At 41.8% G+C, this 20,206-nt stretch overlaps 1 protein-coding gene across 1 annotated transcript in view; it reads left to right on the top strand.

Moving 5' to 3' along the window:
• The window catches only part of kaznb (kazrin, periplakin interacting protein b), a 123,149-nt gene that overhangs the window by 25,628 nt on the left and 77,315 nt on the right, over window positions 1-20,206 (top strand). Inside the window, exon 3 of the mRNA XM_085777467.1 lies at window positions 1,196-1,353. Coding sequence (XP_085633593.1) covers window positions 1,196-1,353 — 158 coding nt within the window. The remainder of the gene's footprint in view (window positions 1-1,195; window positions 1,354-20,206) is intronic.

Genomic DNA, 20,206 nt, shown 5'->3' with positions numbered 1-20,206 from the left:
CTTCAAATCAAAATGTAAATTACATATATTTGAGCTTGATTATGTTTGTGAGACGGAATAAGCAATTTCATAATGTCACCTTCAGCTCAGGGAGATAGTGATGATACATATTTTGCCGGTGTACTGATTAAGCCCTTAACATTGCGCTTCCCCCTTCAACTCCTCCTAATTAGCTGTAAAGTCAGAAAAATGATCTTGTTCCTCAGTCTGACAGATACATACACACGCTATAGATTTTCTATGAGCTTGTCTCGTCCATTCATTTCAACGAGAGTAATATTCAAATAATGTTTTCTAGGAAGCACCTTATCATTAATATGGAAATATTGTGGATCTTTTTTATTGGCTCCTTGATAATCACAGCGTATCATTTATTCAAACCCTCTGGCTTTTTTCTCCATGTGCTTGGTGACAGTATTGAGTTTCATCATGTTATTGCAGATGCATCAACTTCTCATCATAAACAAAGCATCTCACCGACTTTTCCTGTATAAATTAAGGTTATAGTCGATCAATCACGCACTTGGGGCTATCTACTAGAATTTAAAATGAAGGTCTGTGCTTTTTGACTTGAATTACCTAATTTAAAAAAAAATACAGTGTATGTTACTATTGACAGTATCTGACAAGCTATTAATCTATCACAATGCTGGCTTGCTTTGAACAGTTTTGGTCAGTATTGTTCAGACTCTGTACAAAGAGCTTAATGGAGACCTTGAGGAGCAAGTTTTAAGAAAGAAAGACATTTCAAAATGTTGTCTTTGTGTTGATATAGACTGATCCAAGAACAAGCACATGTACAAAAGAACAAAAGAAAATAATGGAAATTATGACTGTGACTGTCTCCATGAGACAATGGATTATATAGTGGCTTGAATATGAATAACTGTGTCTTGGTAATGAATTTAGCCTAATGATGCCCCTCTTCTCCAAAAGAGGGATTATTCTGAGTGGAGAACAGTGGAGACGGCCCAGCTGTGGCTGTGGATGAAGGAAATGTCTCACATCAGCCACGATGATCCAGGAAATCCCACTAGTGAGAGAGGAAATAAAAGAGCGACTCAACCCACAGGACAGAAATACACAAGATAGATACAGTCACTGATTGCTCGTGTTTTCCTGTACTTACATGTGTGTGTTGTCATGTGCTTTGACTTTTCACCAACCCGACTCTCTCTCTCACCTCTTTTTGCAGCGGTCCAGTCTCTCAACAGCTTGAACGACCAGATCGCCCAGTTCATGGTGACCAAACCGTGTACTCTGGCTGATGAGGATGAGGCCTTCATGCCAGGAGAGAGGAACACCTTGAGGAAGTCCATGACGCTGATGAGACACCTGCTGGTGGATGCTCAGGTACACCCTCCGCTCTCTCAACAAGGTCAAATATCGTCAGCAGATAAAGGAAATAAAAAAAGAGATTATGTTGGACCCAGAGGAGAGATTATATTTTCAGGACAAACATGTTTTACTCTGCTCAGTATGGTCTGGAGAGGCTCAGTAGGAGTTGACTGGTTTAGGGCTGTTATCTGTAAGGTTTATGTGGCGGCGTCAGCCTTTAGCCAACATGCAGAGGAGTGCAGCTCTGAAAAATTCCAATTTTGTCGTCTCGCCCAAATTTCCTGCAGCGTCAGGAGACCTCAGGACTTTCTGTAATTCTGAAGTCCCGGCCAGAGCACCGGGTGTATCAACTTGATGTTGTAGAGGAACAGCTTAATCTCTTCTCAGGAACAAACTGTAATCATAAACATCCAGAATCTTGATTTAATAATTAGGACATTAAAGCAGAAGTAAGTGATATATTTGTGTTAATATAAGTCTTAAATAGTTATATCTTCCGACAGCAATCACTTACATAGAGTGTTTGGACCGAAACACGGGTCTGTCAGTCACTCTGCTCTGCTCTGAGCCGAGGAGAAAACATTTATCGTATCCTACAGTTTTTATCCAATGAGGAGAGAGAACGGCATGCAGGGCTGTGTGTGCAGCCAAGGGACGCTGTGAATGTGGTGACGTAGGGACGAGGACTGTTATGGTGCGTTCAAGGCAACTCGTAACTCGTGTTTTTCCGACCTGTGAAGTCGTTGGACCAGTTCGATCTGGTACGAGTTCACGGGTCAGAAGCTGGTCGGAAGTTACGAGTGGCCGTTATAGTGACTTTCACAGGTAAAACAGGTCGGAAAAACACGAGTGGGTTGCCTGGAACGCTACAAAGTCGTAAGTTGTGACTTGAAGCTGTAATTTACGGTTTCAAAAGCCTGCCTGGAACGCAGCATTAGCCAAAACGACCGGATCGCTTACTTCTGCTTTAACAGCCAAAATACATTCATTAAGTGTGTTAGGGCAGGCGATTCATCTTACCCCTGGCCAAATGGTTCAACTTACCCCAGAGTTACCATATTGACTTTATTACTCCCCACAGCTAAAATGGTACACTTTCATGCTCGGTTTACTACCTCATGTTGTAGATCATAGGTACCACAAATGATGTATAAAACAAATTTATAATTATCTTTTTCAGTCAAAACACAATTCTCATGAAACTTATGATCGACTATATTCACAAGAGTGAAAATGTTTTTATATACCGTATATAAATGTCAAACCACTTTACTTATGTGGTTTTCACCTTCATAGACTCCATGAAATGACGCCTTCCTCCTATATTTGGTCAGGTGCTCAATTTTTCTCATGGTTTCCAAGCAACAATGGGTGGCTCAACTTACCCCAGTCTCCCCTACTGCAGATTTTAGTTTATGAGGCATGTTTGTCCTCTTCAGGTGTGTGTGTGTGTGTGTGTGTGTGTGTGCTGTATTTCACCGATGCTCCCATCAGTCTCTCATACAGTTTGTATGAATGTAGCCTACACTCTCTGCTCACAGCTGAAAGAGCTTTGATTAAACCCTTGCCCATGCTCGCAGCGTAATGAGACTAACTAAAGTTTGACAACCTTTGTAATGTCGTGAAAAACCGATCAAACAAAATGATCAAAGCAGTAACATCACCGCGTTCCCTCTCTGCTCTGCCTCCGTTATGATGGTAATTCATCCTTATGGCGTTGTAACATTTGTCCTTTTATTTATATTCCCTCAACATTTTTGATGAATGTTAGATGAATCTTGACACAGTGATGCATTCAGGTCATCCATTAGCGCCATCGCCGACCTGCATGATGGATACGATGTCCCCCCCACCATTTTCCTGGAGATATTTTCTCCGACGCAGTGTCATTGATTAAAGGGAAGGTAATTCAGCAAAAGGCCACTGCTTTCACCTCAGCTCAGTAGTATGCAAGTCGGAGTGAAAGATTGTTAGCCCGCAGTCAGTTTTTTTTTGTTCGTCAGGGATATAGCACTGGGAGGTGATGGATGAGTGGGAACCTCAGCCACGAATGGAGTGCCGATTATCTCCCCAAGAAATTGTACTTGAGAAAAAAAAAAAGTTTGCTGGTAGTTCGATGTTAAGTGAAGTGCTCAGACACCAGTCAGCATGACAGATCTCTCTGCCTGTTGGCCTTGTTTGTGTCAGATGCTACACCCACCACCTCTGCATGTTCTCCACTTCTCTTTGCCTTCGAAGGAGTGTCAAATGGAGGCCCCTGTCAGCCGGGGCCTTGTTGCTGTGAACCGTCGGAAGACAAAAAACGATCGCCAGGGAATGCTGATGTGTAACTGACGGTTGCTATGGTGAAACGTTTGTTTTTTCCAAGGCTACAACCAATTCCAAAGGAGGCTCCTTGTATAGTCTCAGTCTGTGTTCACGCTTGGGAAAGTGACTATATTTAAATACTGTTAAATGAGACAATATGCACACTGTTGTTACATGTTTTGAGTGCATGGTCAAAGGACATTATTATCCACCGTGTAATGTACAAAGGAAGCTGAGGAAAACAAAAACATTATGGTGAGATGGCTCAAGAAAGAATCCTGGGAAACAACAACATGGTGTCAAATCTTAAAGGACCAGTCTGTAGGATACAGTGACATCTAGTGGTGAGGAAATACGAGGTCTGCAAAGCATGAGGAAAGTCTGCAGTGTGCAATGACAGTGTTTGACAGTATGACTTGTGATAAATCAACAATATTTAAGTGTTTGTAGAGTTCCTATTTCTCAATCAGCCACCATGCTCACTAACTTCAGTCACCACCATAATAAGACCAATATATTTTAAGTGTTGCTGGATTTCAGTTAGGCCCTCCCCTTCTGATAAGAGAGATGTTTGCATGACACTTTGAACCGGAAATTTAGACCTGAGCTGGCTCAATCTTGATGTTGATGGCCAGACCCGACACCCCCCAACTCACTAGCAGAATTTATTCATTCTCAACCTGAACCTACAAAGTACCAACCATAACCATGTGATGAAACTTGAATGAAATACCAAATCGGACCGGACATACAGGCAGGCATAAAAACTGAATTTTAAAAATAAAATTAAAATTAAAAAAGGAAGCATTAGACCCGACCCTGACTTGAGTCATTTGTATATACAGTATATGTTTTTCAGTTGGATGCCATAGAGAGGACGGCTTCTGTCTCTGCCTATAATATTTCAGACTCCTTTCACTATTAGCTTACCAGGTTGGATTTCACTACATTTTTGATCCAGTTCCCAACTAGCATAAAACTCAGACATGCTAAACTAAGATGATAATGACTCGTTCATTGAAGCTTTTTAACCTGCTCACTATTTTTATTTTTTATTAGACGGGAGCAAAGTAGAACAAGTTTCCACTGTTCACAGGCGCTGCTGTTTCTTTCATCGTAAAGTGACTAATTAGCCGGAGCTCATTCAATGTAACTCAGTGACAGATAAAGGTTTGGTCACATTGACTTTTCCTTTCAACACAACTGCTTCAAATGTAGCATCAGAAAGGATGGTGGTGAGGTGGCGTCTCTGATGGATGATGACTGAATACTAATTAGAGCGATCAGAAGCTGTAAACAGTGTGAGGGTGATGTGCAGATTGTAGTCTGGCGCCGTGTTAACAATAAACATGGTAATGGAACCTGCTGGAATAATAACTCGGACATTAACATACACAGCGCATCAGTGTTGATATCGGTCATCGACGGCGACCATCTGCTTGGTCAAACTTGAACACAGGTGAATGCTGAGTTTCACATCTGCCACAGTTGGCTGAAGAAGCACGTGCTTGCAGGCCTCTATAGAGGTGAACAGGAGAGGAAGTGACTGTAACAATGCTCTATGACAATGACTAGACTGATTGTTTTGCTGCTCAAAGAGATCAAGACTCTGAATGAATCATCAAGCTGATTGCATCACATCAGTTTCAAAACAATGTTAGTTAAACCTTTACGCTCATTATATCAGTGCTGCACTCTAAACACATCGATTTAACAGCTCTGAAACAGGACTTACAGTTTTTACTGCAAATAGTTTGAGAAAAAATTACATGTACAAAATGTGTGAAGTATTAACATTGCATAACATTTATAAAAAAGCGTCTCTGCCACATCTGTCCAGTGTCTCAAAATGACGTATGTGGACATTCAAGTGAAGAAACATGGATTGCTGTGTACAGTATGTTTCCATTAGCTCCCCACTCCCAGCATTTTTAAAAATCACAACATTGATTGTGTGCTAATTTCAACCACATATTTATTATTCCAACCCAAAATACACAGTCTGTCCTGTACTAATTTAGTATTTATTGTAAATCAAACCGCAGTCTTTCCCTAAAACAACAATTATGCCTTGCCCTGACCATAACTATCCAGAGGACATGGAGAAAAGACACATTTTTTATATGGTTTGGGGGATTTTCTCCTGCGCTCTCATGCAGTAAGGGATTTTAAAGCCTTTCATTTGATAAACCAGACTTTATACTGGGTTTATTTGATACTTCAGCCCTGGTCTCTGTATTTAATTCACCTTATCTGATCGGTGGGATTGAACTTTTAGACTTGCTATCATCACACAGACAACAATAGACAGATAAAATAATTGTGGCCAGATCATGCATCAGATTTCTTTTGAGTCTCGGAGGTCAAAGTCGAGTGTGATCTCATCCCACAGAGAGCAGCTCTGCTCATCCAGAGGGATTTGCATTCACAGAGAGTGAGAGAGGGTTTCTACTGTCAAATGGAATATGAAATCAGTCTCTCTACTCTTTTTACTTTTGGTCTGTAGTTTTGAAGTGCTGTTCTTTAGCAATGCAGGCAAGGCAACTTATCAACATGCACCGATGACCAGCATTCAGTGCTTCCAGCGTCATGGAGAGACCTTTAGTGCTGAATTAGAAGAGTGACGGACTCCTGCTGTCAGTCAAGGAACCTTGATTTTGTATTATTTACATCTTTTGAAAAGATTCTCTGACACCAACTGGTTAAGTTTGTATGTGGAAGTCGACTAAAAGCATCATCTGATGAATTCAGTATTAAAATTTCAAGTCCACGGCCACTAAAAGGCAGAAAATTAATTTAGAGGGGATTTGAATAGTTTCTCTTTGAATGCTGTCCCAGAGTTGATTGCCTCATTTGTCATTTGCACAGATGAATTATTTATGTCCCTGTTGCTGTGCTGGGTTGACTAATCAAATGCATTTCACTGGGTGTGGAAGCTGTGAATTAATGTAGTGGAACGTTGCACTGCATTAGGTACTTTGGTCGAGGAGTCAGCGGGGCTACAATAGCAGCCTGATGACGGTGTGACAGAAGAGACACCGCTCACCACAAGTCTCTGAAATTAAAAGCACAGGAACAACTGTGTTGGAGTTTTCTTCTCACCCCAGGACCACACCGGGGGTTTCAGAAGCCTCATTAGAAAATAACTGATTGGTCCTTTGTGGGCACAATATCACCTCAGGTGGAACATTACATTGTTGTATTACTGAGTTCCCTGTTGTATTATTGCCCTGAGTCATGGATAGGGTGTTGCATGCCGTTAATACAGTGTTTCCCAACCTTTTTTGGCTCTTGTCCCCATTTTGACATCACAAATTTCTGGCGACCCCATGTGATCACGGCCGTCAGTCAAGATGCTCAATTTATATTTGAGAAAGGGAAAGTATAGAATACAGTTGTTTAAGATTGTGTGATATTTCTATCAGTAATTTAAAGGTACATTGTGTAGGAATTACTCCCATCTAGCGTTGCGGTTGTATATCGCAATTTTTCATGTTGCATTCATGTGAAATTGGGCGGACGGCAGCCGCTGCACGTAACGGCATAAACAAGCCTCTTTGTAAACAAGTGGCCCGTCAGCACGAAGCAAAACAATACACATGAATATATGTTGTCACGGTGATGTGGTATTGTTTACCTGACCCACGTTTTACCGGCTTTCTCTCGACTTCTGTGACTAAAATGACATCTGGTTTGTTAGCGACGGCCGTCTGCCCGACTGCACGTGAATGCAGCATCAGTGTAACGCTCCATTCCTCCTCACTGCGTTACCGCGGTGACTTTTCACAGACGCCACCTCGACCTGAGCCGACAGCTCCGGTGTCTCTGCTGAGTTTCCGTGGTTTCCTACCGTCACGCTGCCACTGAACGTAAAAACATGGCGACACCACATGGCAGCCAGCACCGAGCTTACCCGCTCCACGTAGATATGAATGATATGAACGGCTAATTCAGAGTTTACCGGAACACTTCAGTTTGTTGATGGGGGGATTACTGATTAATGAAAAACATAATTTTGAACGAAATAATCGATTTTCGTGAATAGATAACAGGAGAAATTACACAATGTCCCTTTAAAAAAAAAATCAATTTCCATTTCACATGGGGTCCCGATCCCAAGGTTCATATAATAGATAGATTAATACATCAAAAATATATACCAATTTGTAACAGCTCTGTTGGCTTATTATGATAATAATTTGAATTGTCTTCAGACCTTGTTCACCTCTCTCCCCTCTGTTTCTCTGCCCTGCCAGTAGAATGAACATTGCTGACTAAGCCCAGAGGCCCCTTCCCTTTTTGCCCTGTCTGCTCTGCTGTTTCTAGATTCGGGAACATTTTCCAAATATAAAAAGCTCTATGATTTAAAAGTTAATAATATGAAGAGTAAGGAGTTGGAGTTCCTTATGTTTGCACCAAAGGGATTTGCAGTTGCACTTCTGCAAGTTGCCTCTGGGATAAATAAGTAATGAGTCTGAGTGGCAGCGCTGCAGGTCACCACTGAGATGGTGACCATGGTAAACTTTACAGGCTGCCTGCCCAACATCTGTTAACACTGTCACTTTGAGTATGTGCACCAGGCTGATATTAGCATTGAGCTCTCGGTACAGTACAGTACATCCTCACTGAGCTGCTAGAGTGGCTGTAGTAGACATGTTATCATCTTTCACTGGAACGTTCCATTTCCAGTTGAGTGGAAACCCTGCGTGTTTGTTTATATTAACATTTATAATTTATACCGAACACTTCATCCTCAGCGTGGCAATGTGCTTTTCAACCGACATTTTATCTCCCCCCCTTTTCTTTGCAGCCTCACAGTCTCAGGGAGGCATAATCTTTACGTAGAGTCACTGAGTTCAAAGGGAAGCTTAGCAGCCTTTAAGCAGAAATGAAACTGAAGTTTCACATGAGCCAGAAATCATAGCTGATTTTGGCACAGCACTAAGCTGCCAGTTTAGTCATTTCAATTACAATGTTGGCAGATCTACCTTGATTCATTATTGACTAGAGAAGAATTAAAGGAGCAATCTGAGTTCGAGCCTAAAGTGAAATAGATTGGGAGGCTAGATTAATGACCCAGCGAGGGTTTGGACTGTCCTGCCATTGTTAGTGAGAAAATGGATCTGCTCAAATCTGGTACATAATGAACTAATCAACTTTTTGACAGAGTGAGACAGAAGAGGGAGAGGAAAAAGAGGACAAAGGATCCAGGGGACTTGTGCAGAACTTCTCCTCATCCTTAAATCTATCTATGATTTCTGTTATTTCTCCTCAGCCATTTTTTCGTCTCACTGCCTGCAGGAAAAGTGGGTTATCATTTATGAGATCCTCTTTATGTGAGGCTGTCTTTGTTCCCTAAGTATCTTTGGATGTTTGAATACAAAGGGACGGTTATTACCTGAATCCTACCTCAGCTTTCATCTTGTGGCTCATTTTGAGATTTTTTTTTTTTCTCCACTGGCCCTATTGTATGGAAATCAGTCCACCTCTAATGCTTTGCATCTACTTCACTGTTACATCCATTGTGTTCCAGTGCGAGCTGAAGTGGGCTGGACTTCAAAGAGCTAGGATTGCTCTTTTTTTTCTTTTCTTTCAATTGCAGTTTCAGCTGGTGTTTGTCTCTCACCAGTTTCCACATTTCTACCTTCCCAGAAACACCAAGGGAACGAAAAAGATTAATGACTGTGCGTAAAAGTGACCGTATCGGAGCCAACAGTTTTAAAACACGTCTGTCAGTGCTGTTGCTTATAGGCAAAGCTGAGCACAGGAATAAAATGACAGTGTAGATTTATATATCCTGATATGGCATGACAGATGAGATTGTTTTCCCAATGCCCTGAGGCAAACGCATTCGTTGTTCACATTGCTCACCGACCTCGTCTCATTAATGTAGGCACACACAACTGTAATGTCTCATCCAGCCTAACACGTGCTATTTTTGTATATTAAGGAGGTGTCGTTGACTGCATCAGACTTTTCCCTGCGGATGCTCTAAGATGCCAATATGGCCTCTGTCAGACTGAGCTGATGCGTGGCAGGTTGTGAGACTCCATCACCGTCCCTCAGCCTCTCCCGAAGCCATCTGTTGATGCAGTTCTGGATGTTTAATTCCGGCGTGGTTCGGGCCCGGCCATGTTTCTATGGAAACCCTGAGCACTGTCACAAAGCTGATCCGGATCACTACACGCATCTTTCTGCAGATCAAAAGGTGCTCACCTCAATTTCAGAGAGAGTTTGGCTGATATGAAAGGGGCCCTCTCGGTCTGTCAGTCTGCGGTTGAGTGACAGACAGTGTTTGTACTCTTTGCAGCCCTTTTTGTTGAAGGGTTGTTTGTGTCTTGCCGACGCAGGATGAGTGTCTGGGATTGCTTTGCTTACACGGGAGTCTGGGTGCTGTCGGCGGAGGCAGTGCGGTGCGGTGATGTCTCCCTCTGAAACGTAGAGTTCCTGGAGAGATGGCTCCACAGCAGATCTATGAACCCGCCTTCAGGTTGATTTCTGTTTTGTCTCATTCAGAGTAAATAAAGCTCAAACAGAGTCGTTAGTCCTCTGTTTAGCATTCAGTCTTTGTTGAGCTTCCTTGTGATGCTGCTGCCGGAGTGGAGTGACCTCCACCGCTCTGCAAACTGAATAATGCACGAGAAAAACATCAGTTTGTGTTCACACAACAGGTCTGAGTGGGGATGTAAGTATGATGGGGTGCAACAATGCTTATCTCAGCTTCTTCCACATGTCAGCTCGGCCTTCCTAACACTTATTTGCTGGTCGTCCACCTCGTCTTGTTTACTTTAAATCTTCTCGCACAACCTCTCATCAAAGGCAGAATTTCTGCAAAAAAAAAAAAGTGTAGAATCCAAGATGGGATAGTTGTTATCAAAGCCACTGAGTTCCCTGTTGACCTTAGACGAGATTTAAATGCTCCCTGCCTCCACAGCTTGTGGGGTGGTGCAGGAAATATAAATGACTCTCCTTTCTATCTGATTCCCTGCCAGAAGCAATCGCTCCGAGGAGTCAGGCCAGGCGGGCATCTGGCCCAGAGCTGCTTCACACACCTTTTGGGTTTTTTTTTTTTTTTGGTTTTGTTTTTAACCAACACACACTTCAGTGATTTTTGATTTGACCGCTGCACCGTCAGTTTGGTCACTGATAATTTGACTCCTTTGGGGCTGGATTAGTTTCCATGTTTCCCTGACAACTTGCAGGTTCACCGCTGAATTGGCTGTAATTTAATTTCACCTTGTACTGTTAGTGGGGTTTACTATTGATGTTACTTAAAGGGAAACTTTGTTTTTTTTTTCCAACCTGGGCCCTGTTTTCATATGTTTTTCTGTATACGTGAGTGATGGATAATGCAATTATTGAGGTGGCTCCAGTATTGAGCTGGGCAGGCAGCCTGCAGCCCAGCTAACGCTCTTCAACCGGGCAAAGTTCGTCCTATAAATGTTCATTTTTTTCACACTGACAGGCTCAGATAGTTACAATGAGTGTCCAGCAACATACTATAAAGGAGAAATGAATGTATGTCTCCACATCAGGCAAAAATTCAACCATTACTTTTTTTTTTAAAAACCTTTTATTTAAAACTAAAATAACAGTGTTCGGTAATTTAACAGAAAATCACTCCGGTCGTCTCTCTTCACCTCAGTCAGGTAACAGTATTCCCCACCGGTGTTTTGCCGCGAGATTTCAGAACGAGATTTCTAGCATGGTGAGATTTGGACACAGATCACAACAAACAGCGACCTCCAGCTAAAGGTAGCGACTATTACGTTCATTTCTCCTTTCTAGTATGTTGTTGGACACTCATTGTAACTATCTGAGCCTGTCAGTGTGAAAAAAATTGACGTTTATAGGGCGAACTTTGACGGGAGCCACTTGCCCCGTGGAAGAGCGTTAGCTGAGCTGCAGGCTGCCTGCCCGGCTCAATACTGGAGCCACCTCAATAACTGCATTATCCATCACTCATGTACACAGAAAAACATATGAAAACAGGGCCCAGGTTGAAAAAAACTGAAATTTCCCTTTAAGTGTTCAGACTTTATTCAACAAGGTGTACACATGGTTTCATTTTTTATGTAGGCTAATGAATTGTATTATTGTCATTATTAAAATACATTTTATTACATGATTGATACATATTTGCATCTATGTAGTTTTTCATTCTCTTGTATTTTCCTATTTTACATTGTTAATTAACTGACATCTATCCATCCATCCTGAACAGGTTGAATAATAATTCCATTTAAAAAAAAAGTATTCTCTTTCAATCTATTAGTGTAGTTTCAGTATAAGTCATTTCAAGATCTATAATCTGAATAAGAAATTGGGGTACCAGGGCTCTTAAACAGTTTGTATGAAGAGGTGACACACTAACAGAGGAGAAGAGTTTACTCACACTTTATTTTCCTGAGTGTTATAGCTATGAGCCCCAAAATATAAACAGTAATTAAGACATACCTACAGTAATACTCAGAAACAGTAGATGAGATCACATATGAATCATAAACCTCGTCCCCTCTGATGATAATCTTGTAAACGATACTGTGTTCATGGCCGGCCATTTCACAATCTTGTAATCTGGTGCTGTAATCTGGAATAATGCAATTAAAAAGAGAGGCTTTAATCCCACCCCATGTTAATCAGGCTCAGGAGGCACTGGGTATTACAGACCACCAGTGCCCTGACTGGTGCCCAGGATTAGCCCCTTTACTCATCATTAGCCCTGTCTCATGAGTGCTGCTGCCCTGTGGAGAGCACACCACCAGGTGGTGGTTACACAGACACACTGAGTTCTTCCTCAAATTAGGTCAAACTGCTCCAGTCCTATACAGTTTAGGTAAGACTTTTCATCTTCTCTATGATTATTTCATGTCTTTTAGGGATTTACACAGCTTTGTACATGTAATATCTCTATCAGCCGGTGTCCTCTATATGGCTGTTGAACAGTAAGAGAAGAAACGGCACATTCACCTCTGTCCTTGGACCACACTAACTCTGTGATATATGAAGGCATTTGTAGATCATTTCTCTTCTACAACTTGACACGCGTCTTGTTGGTTTTGTAGTGGTGACATAAAGCAAGGCCAGTAACCTTTAAGTAAAGCTGCTGTAGTAAAGAAGAACATGAACATTATTCATAGCTATAGTTCATTGTTAAATGTGGGACGTGACCTGGGAAATCAACTACTGATGCGTTAACCAGGGAACTGATCCTGTGTATCTCACTCATGACTCATGACTTCATTCATGTGTCACCAGCAGTAAGACTTCTGTATTCCTTCTTACCATGGCCTCTTTCATCTTACTTTTGTTCTTCTTGCTTCCTGTATGTGTTGACAGTGTTGATAGTGTTTGCTGAGACTGTGAGGACAACAAACAATCATGTAAATCAGATTAGTCTAGAAACTCTGTGGTAATGAATGTTGTACTGTGAGACGGGAGAGTGTGAGCCATTGCTGCAACAGAGTGAGGACAATTGACTTTTGACTAAAAAAAATGTTGATTATAGACGGAAACATGCAAACTTCACCTTATTGACCAAGTTTGCAATTTGTTTATGGAAAGTACGACTTGGCGGCGCAATATTAGACGTAATGACTGGTTTGGATGCAAATTTCCAGCAATATTAGACGGGTAATATTATGTGGGTAATATTCTCCCTCCAATAAAGCAATACAAATAAGATCCCCCTCATCTGCAGCATCAAAGTATATTCTCATTGTAGCAATTGATATTAGTCTGTGTCACATCATAACTGAGAGTCAGTGCACAACAGGGTAAAGCAGGTAGAGCCGACACCTATGGTGTTGTATCATTCCTTATTTAGAGACCCTACAGAAACACCTGGTATAAATGTGGACTGTAATGTGTAAATCTCTGGGGATTCTCCTTTTGGTTTCTGATATTACATCCATTCAAATGTACCTCATATATTAACACCCCTCTGCTGCATTTCATCACTGACTGGCAACCAGAGCCAGGACAGACAGATTCATACAGAGGACGCAAACATTGAAACGGAAAGATTAACTGAGGACGCATGAAGAGGAGTAAATACAGGAAATAGGATCAGAGATGTCAAACACAAATCCTCATAATGAAAACCCAATTTCAGTATGTTTCCATAAGCCTATTATTAAAGTAGGAACAGTTGGTTTGATTGTGCTGCGTACGTCTTCTTGTGTAATGAATCATGTACTTAATGTGCTATTTTGTTCTTCCCCAGCCTTGTTAATATTCATAAGAATGATTACGACTGCTCTCCTTGACTCCTACTCTGAATCCTCTTACGCTCTCCTACAGTTCCTCATGTATAAATTTGTTAGTGTGTGGTGCCGGCTGGTTGTGGTGCTCTGCTCTGCCTGGATGCTCCACTTATTGCAGTTTGACTGCTTCAGTGAAAACGTGTTTCCAGGGATCTCGGCTGAAAGCCTATCAGCATGCAAAATCATGCATCATTTAATACAGCCGTAGCCAGATTACTGAATCTTAAATTTTTTTTTTACCATTCCCCAAAGAGCCATTCTGCTCCGTCATGAATCTTTGTGATTTTTTTTGGTGAGCAGATGGCATTTTAATGAACTCCACAGAAGATGTTTTAATGTGATGCTTGTCCTCTTGCAGCCCTGACATAAACTGCCAAGCAGGTGCTTTTGAAAATAGTTATAATTGTTATCCTTCGGAGGGAAGGTGAGGCTCTAATATTTCTGTTATGAATTGTAAATTACTCAGGGATTCACATCTGAGGTTTAAATTTGCCTAATTTTATCATTTCTAGATGAATACGAATGTCACAAGCAGCATTGTGAACAGCACCTTCTTGTCTGTGTTGGCAGCAGATATCAACAGTGGTAAAAACGCTATGCAAATGACTTTGTTTTGGGCTCCTATATACTTAATAGAAGTCATCACAATTTAAATTTTGCATCTAAAGTTAAACATATACTGATCTTTGATTCAGTTGCAAGATTTTTTTCCCGCAGGTTTCCTGCAAAATGAGGCTCAGCAGGTTTCCAGCTGCTTTAATGTAAAAGCAGTTAAATTTGACTTGTTTACCATGCTAAACAGCTCAGCAAAGTCAACGTTTATTTGACGTGCAACTGTTGAAAAAGGGAAGCTGTGAACCCACTCTAGTTGCCTTCAGACAACCAAACCGTGTTAGCCCTTCCCACCCTGGCACGGTAACAGTGAATTGATGCAACTGAAACACAGGCTTTATTTAAGAAGTGCATTTTAATCAGTTTGTTTGTTTGTCGAGTGCAGTGCATTTACAGTAATACTGAGATTTATGATGTTGTAAAGCATAAATGTAGAGAAAGAGTCCCTCCTGGATTATGACTGCAGCTGTGTGGATGTTGATGTCAGGATCCATCCCTTTATAGTGTAGGTCCACACTGAGGTTCTGCCTATTTTGTACAGACTGTCACGATCTGAACACTTAAACATGCTGCACATTATACCGGCAAGCAATGGCATGTTTGTATTGTGTGTGTGTGTGTGTGTGTGTGTGTGTGTGTGTGTGTGTGTGTGTGTGTGTGTGTGTGTGTGTGTGTGTGTGTGTGTGTGTGTGTGTGTGTGTGTGTGTGTGTGTGTGTGTGTGTGTGTGTGTGTGTGTGTGTGTGCGCGCGTGCATTCGCGTGCTGAAGTTAGTATTGTACAGGCTCACACAGCTGCTGGCACGGATGTGGACTTTTACTATATAGTCTTGTTATGAGGATAAAGTGTTTTCTTTGAATGTATCTGAAAAACAAGTACAGTAGTTGTTGTTTTTTTCAAATACCAGGGTGTGGTAACTGAAGGATGATTTATATATTTATGATCATGTTAAGCTACGTTGTTCACCCTCACTGTGTAATTTTCAGCAGGAATTTCTTTTCAACAAAACATCTAAAAACCTACTGTTCCATATCTGCTCAGCACACAGCAGTGCATTCACAGGCTGATGATATATCCATCAAGGAAACCAAGAAATTAGAGCTGAAAAACATCGAACATGTTGGATTTACATTTGCCAAACACAACTCCAGATGAAAGCTAATTATTCCTCTTGACTGCCGCATGTGTAATAAGCAACTGTCTGACAGCATGTTCACGGTATCAAATTCAAAAGATGGTGATATATGTGCCGAAGAAACTATTGCAGCTTTAACTAAACCACATTGTTTGTTATTCTGACTTCAATCAAATCATTTTAGTCGCCCACACCTAACCACACTCCAGACTCTGTGTGCTGAACCTCATCTCTGCTGCAGTTTGGACCTTCACCTACAGACCATGAGGTACACTTGGACTGCTGGTAGAGAACAACCCAGGCAGGAATTGCATCTCTTGTGAAAAACATTTAAGACAATTGGATACTTACTGTATAGGTAAGCAGGAGAAAGGGATGTAGCAATGTAAAAGATATATAGTAGGGAAGAAAATGTATAAATCGTTATGTAAATATCAGCAAACAGCATTAAGATGATTGAACCTGGACACCATCTCTGCAATACTACAATGATTTTTGAGGTGTAGAAAATATTATACAGTACTATTTACGTAAATACATATTCCATCATTTAAATTATAAGTGACGTTAAATGGAGAGTTTACATATTTCAGCGAGGTATGTTTGTATATTTATCCAAAGAGAGGCAATTGCAAACACGGGGTATTCCAACTGTGTGGCTGTGTATTTAACTGTAAGAGCTCTTCACTGTGCTCTCCAGCCTCTCTGCCTCATTTGTGGTTTATGTTATGGCAATGGAAGAGACTTCAGGGAGCTGCAGACTGACCATTATGCTTTCCAAAGGCTTGTGTAATGAAAGGTGGTTTTTAGGTCCTGAATAACTCCCTGTCCAACAAAGTCCAACCTGATCGTTATCCTGCCTAAACAAACAGTCTTAGATTGTGGCTTTAAGCTGGGGTGATCAACAAATACTCCCTTTGTCCTCCACCTCCGTGCTTCACTCCCTATATACCTCATCGTACGACATCTCCCATTTTCCTCCCCTGTCCCTGAAACACTCATGTACACAAACCCAAACACTTATATACACACAAAGCACTTAGACTGAGTGGCATTAGGTACATAGATGAACTACAACTGCAGACTATTTTAGTCACAAAGGACAACCGCCATACAGGGATGTATCTGCAAGGGAGCGTCTTGGGTACCTATACTCAGGAGCATATTCACTTATTCAGCACGACTGCAAAATGAAACCATGGTAATTAGTTTGCCCACATGCAAAATCTTCAGAAACAGGAGAGGAACTTTACATTGTTTTGCTTTCCATGGATCTTAGTATTAATACCCTGTTATAATCCCTTACAAGAGCTCAGCTCCCTGAGCCAGACAAATTTTGGATTCAGACAAACTAATTTAGCATGCAGATTAATGCAATTCCCAGTTCCTGCAGGAGCCATCTTATTAAACACATTTAAATCACATACATTTACAATTAGAATAAGTTTGAGCCATTAAATAAGAGACATAATACAAAAGTAGCTCATCAGCACAGTTTGTCTCTCCAAACACATTTGCATAAGTGCTTCACCCTTTTGCACTAAAGCATATGTAAAGTAGTCGTAGCCTCTAACAGTAGCTTTAGTCTCAAACAGGTTCTCAGTCAGGAAAATGAACCTTCTTTTCCTTCAGTTATAATCATGGATGAGTCAGCCATATTGCTCTAATTAAAATAATCAAAGTCCTTCTGTCAGGTTGGCACTTCTTCGGCACTATTGTGGCTTGCGTTTAATTGCTTTTGCATTTTAATGTTTGAGCTATCTGCGTGTGCATATGTATGTGAGCACAGGTGTGTGTGTGTGTGTGTGTGTGTGTGTGTGTGTGTGCTGCATACATGTGCCTGAAAAGGCTTTGGATGCAGAGCAGTATGCTAAGCCTGGAGTACAGAGAGAGGCTGTGCCGCTCTGGTCATCAGTGTTCCTTTTACTGACTCTTGACTGCACGCTTGAATGTCTTTCAATTTAGTCGTCCTGATAACTCGCCTCTCGCTCGCAGAGATAAATGTTGAAATATAATAAATGACTTCGCAACTTCACATGTTTTGGCTCGAACCTCGTCTCTCTCACACTGTCCCGGTGCCCTTCTATTTCTCTGCCTTATTTATCTTTCTCTCCGCTTCCCTTGACGCCTCCTTTTTTCTTTTCTTTTTTCAACATGTTCCAACAAATTTCATATCTTGTTGTATTAGCTTTTAGCAAATAAAGAAAGTAATTCCCAGTACACAGCGACTTGTAGTTCTTGGGAGCAATTGTGAATTCCTCTGATGCTACAGTGCTGTTGTTGTGTGTTTAACAATGAAACACAAATTTCTCTCTATTATGTTATAATTTTTTTTGCACTACTGTTATTCTTTCTGTCATCTTATGCACAAAATTAGAGCTTAAAGACATCACGGAGAGAGTAATTGGACAAGAATAGTTTTTACTGCTTGCATTAAACATTTTTGATAAGAAGCAGACAAGGTAGACGTGAAGAAATTGGGAAAAATGCGCAGGGTGTCGGCGTGCATGCAGAGTAGCTGTGGAAGGAGGGCGATAAAGCTGTGATGGAGTGATCATTGTCTCTAGTGTTGCTATTCATTGGAACTGTCCTCTGGAGTGGGAACACATGATAGTGAGATGAGTCTCTTAATCAATAGGCTCTGCAGATGTGCCTTTACACGCACCAACAAGGGGGATAAGCTCCTTATCAATACACTGTACTGAAACAGCGCTCCGTCAGACATGGATTAATCTGTCCTCAGAGCTGCAAAGCTTTTTCTGCTTTCCTAAACCTGTCTGTCAGTTATTTGCCTGCAGTGCTACAGTAATCTTGGCCGTGGTCGTCTTTGGTGCAGAAAATTCCTGTTTGGTCTCAGCTGAAATGCAGAGTGTTTCTTCATTGCAGACTGCAGTGGCGGCTGTTACTGTATGCTGGTCGATAGCCGTTGGTCACTTAAAGGAATAGTTTGACATTTTGAGGAATGCACTCGAGATGAGAGTTTGATGAGAGGGTCGATATCCCCCACCATGTCTCTGCAGTTCATGTGAAGAGAGGAAATACAGTGTAATGTGTTTATTTGTCAGCTTCAGAGCCGCCGGTTCATCATGTTTCTCGTCTTAGCTTGTGCTAAGCGTATAGCTAACAGGCCGCTAGCTTCATATTCACATTATCTCTATTCTCTCTACTCATCTATCGCTTCGCTAGAAAGCAAAATCCTAAAATGTTTTTAAATGATCTCCCTCTCTGCCATTAATCTGATGATGAATTCTGTGGCCTTGAACATGAGCACCTCCCTGACTCTCCCCCTGTTCAGTGAAAAAGCCAGACGGCCCCATTCATCTCTCTATCAGAGGCTTTCCCAGTTGTTTCCTGGAGGTGTACTCTAACCTGCTCTCAGCAGACTGCCATGATTAGCCAATAAATAACTAAACTTACATCATAAATCAACAGGCAGAGCTCCATCAGGCCGATTTCCGCTGCACGTTGCGCCCTGAAAATCACCCATCTCTCTGAGAAAGAGGATGGATGCGGGACAGGTTGGCAATGAATGAGTGAATGAATGAGGTCCTCCGTGTGCTGTAGAAAATGTTTTACCTTGAGAGACGTCCCCCTCGAAGCATAACCCAGAGACGGCTCTTTTGCTCTATTGAACAGCTGGTCAATAGTTATAACCTGTAGTTCTGTCTAGGATTAAGACTGTGATAAAGCTGCCACTGGCTGCCCCAGTGATTCCATGTTACATCACTTTCATTCAAATGACACTTTAATTATGTTGACGGTTATAACACTGTCAGCTATCTTTCTCATCTCCCCCGCGAGCTATAGGCACATCTGTCATTCTCCTGCCATCACTGTATAATTGTGGCTCCTGCAGAAGAGAGCGCAGAACAATGACAGGGGTGACGAACTCAATTAGACGGCAGCAAAGTAGCTGAGTGTGTAGCACTCCATGCAAAAGCGCACACTGTTGTATCTACACTGCCTCCGTGATCTGATCACGATCCGCTCGCCGTTAGAGACGAATGCGACACTCGGCTCGGCGTGTTTACACTGTTCACGTCTGAAGATGAAAGTGTGACTGGGGCAAGTGAAAGCCAGCAGAAATAATGGGCCAAGACCCCGGCAAAGCATTCAACATACCAGGGACCACTGGGAGAAGAAGCAATGGCGGAGAGCAGCCAGCAGGGAGCACAAGTGAGATTGTGGGGAAATGAGGCAAGAAGCAACATGGGTCTCAGTGGTGATTTGAAACAGCCAAGGAATCCTGTTTTCTAGTTTGATTCTCCATTATCAGAGTTGTGTTTTCCATCCTGTGGGTCTTGAAGTTCATGGCAGCCTAACACCTCTACCCTCATCATCCCTGCATCCTCTCCTCCCCCAGAGACTTGCACAGACAAGCCTTTATCTTGAAACTCATCAAGGCCTCTGGCACCGCATTTCATCCGCGCAACCCCGTGTCGACCGTTATCTCCAAGTGGAGAGGCTGTCAACCTGTTTATTATTGCCAGACTATCAGAGATGGGAGAAGGACGTGGCTGCATTGCGTTGGGGTGGAACCTGGGGAGGACG

The sequence above is a fragment of the Trachurus japonicus genome, chromosome 5 (genome assembly GCF_045865225.1).
Source record: "Trachurus japonicus isolate A0001 chromosome 5, Traja_1.0".
Taxonomy (NCBI): Eukaryota; Metazoa; Chordata; class Actinopteri; order Carangiformes; family Carangidae; genus Trachurus; species Trachurus japonicus.
This window is presented reverse-complemented; position numbering and strand designations above follow the sequence as displayed.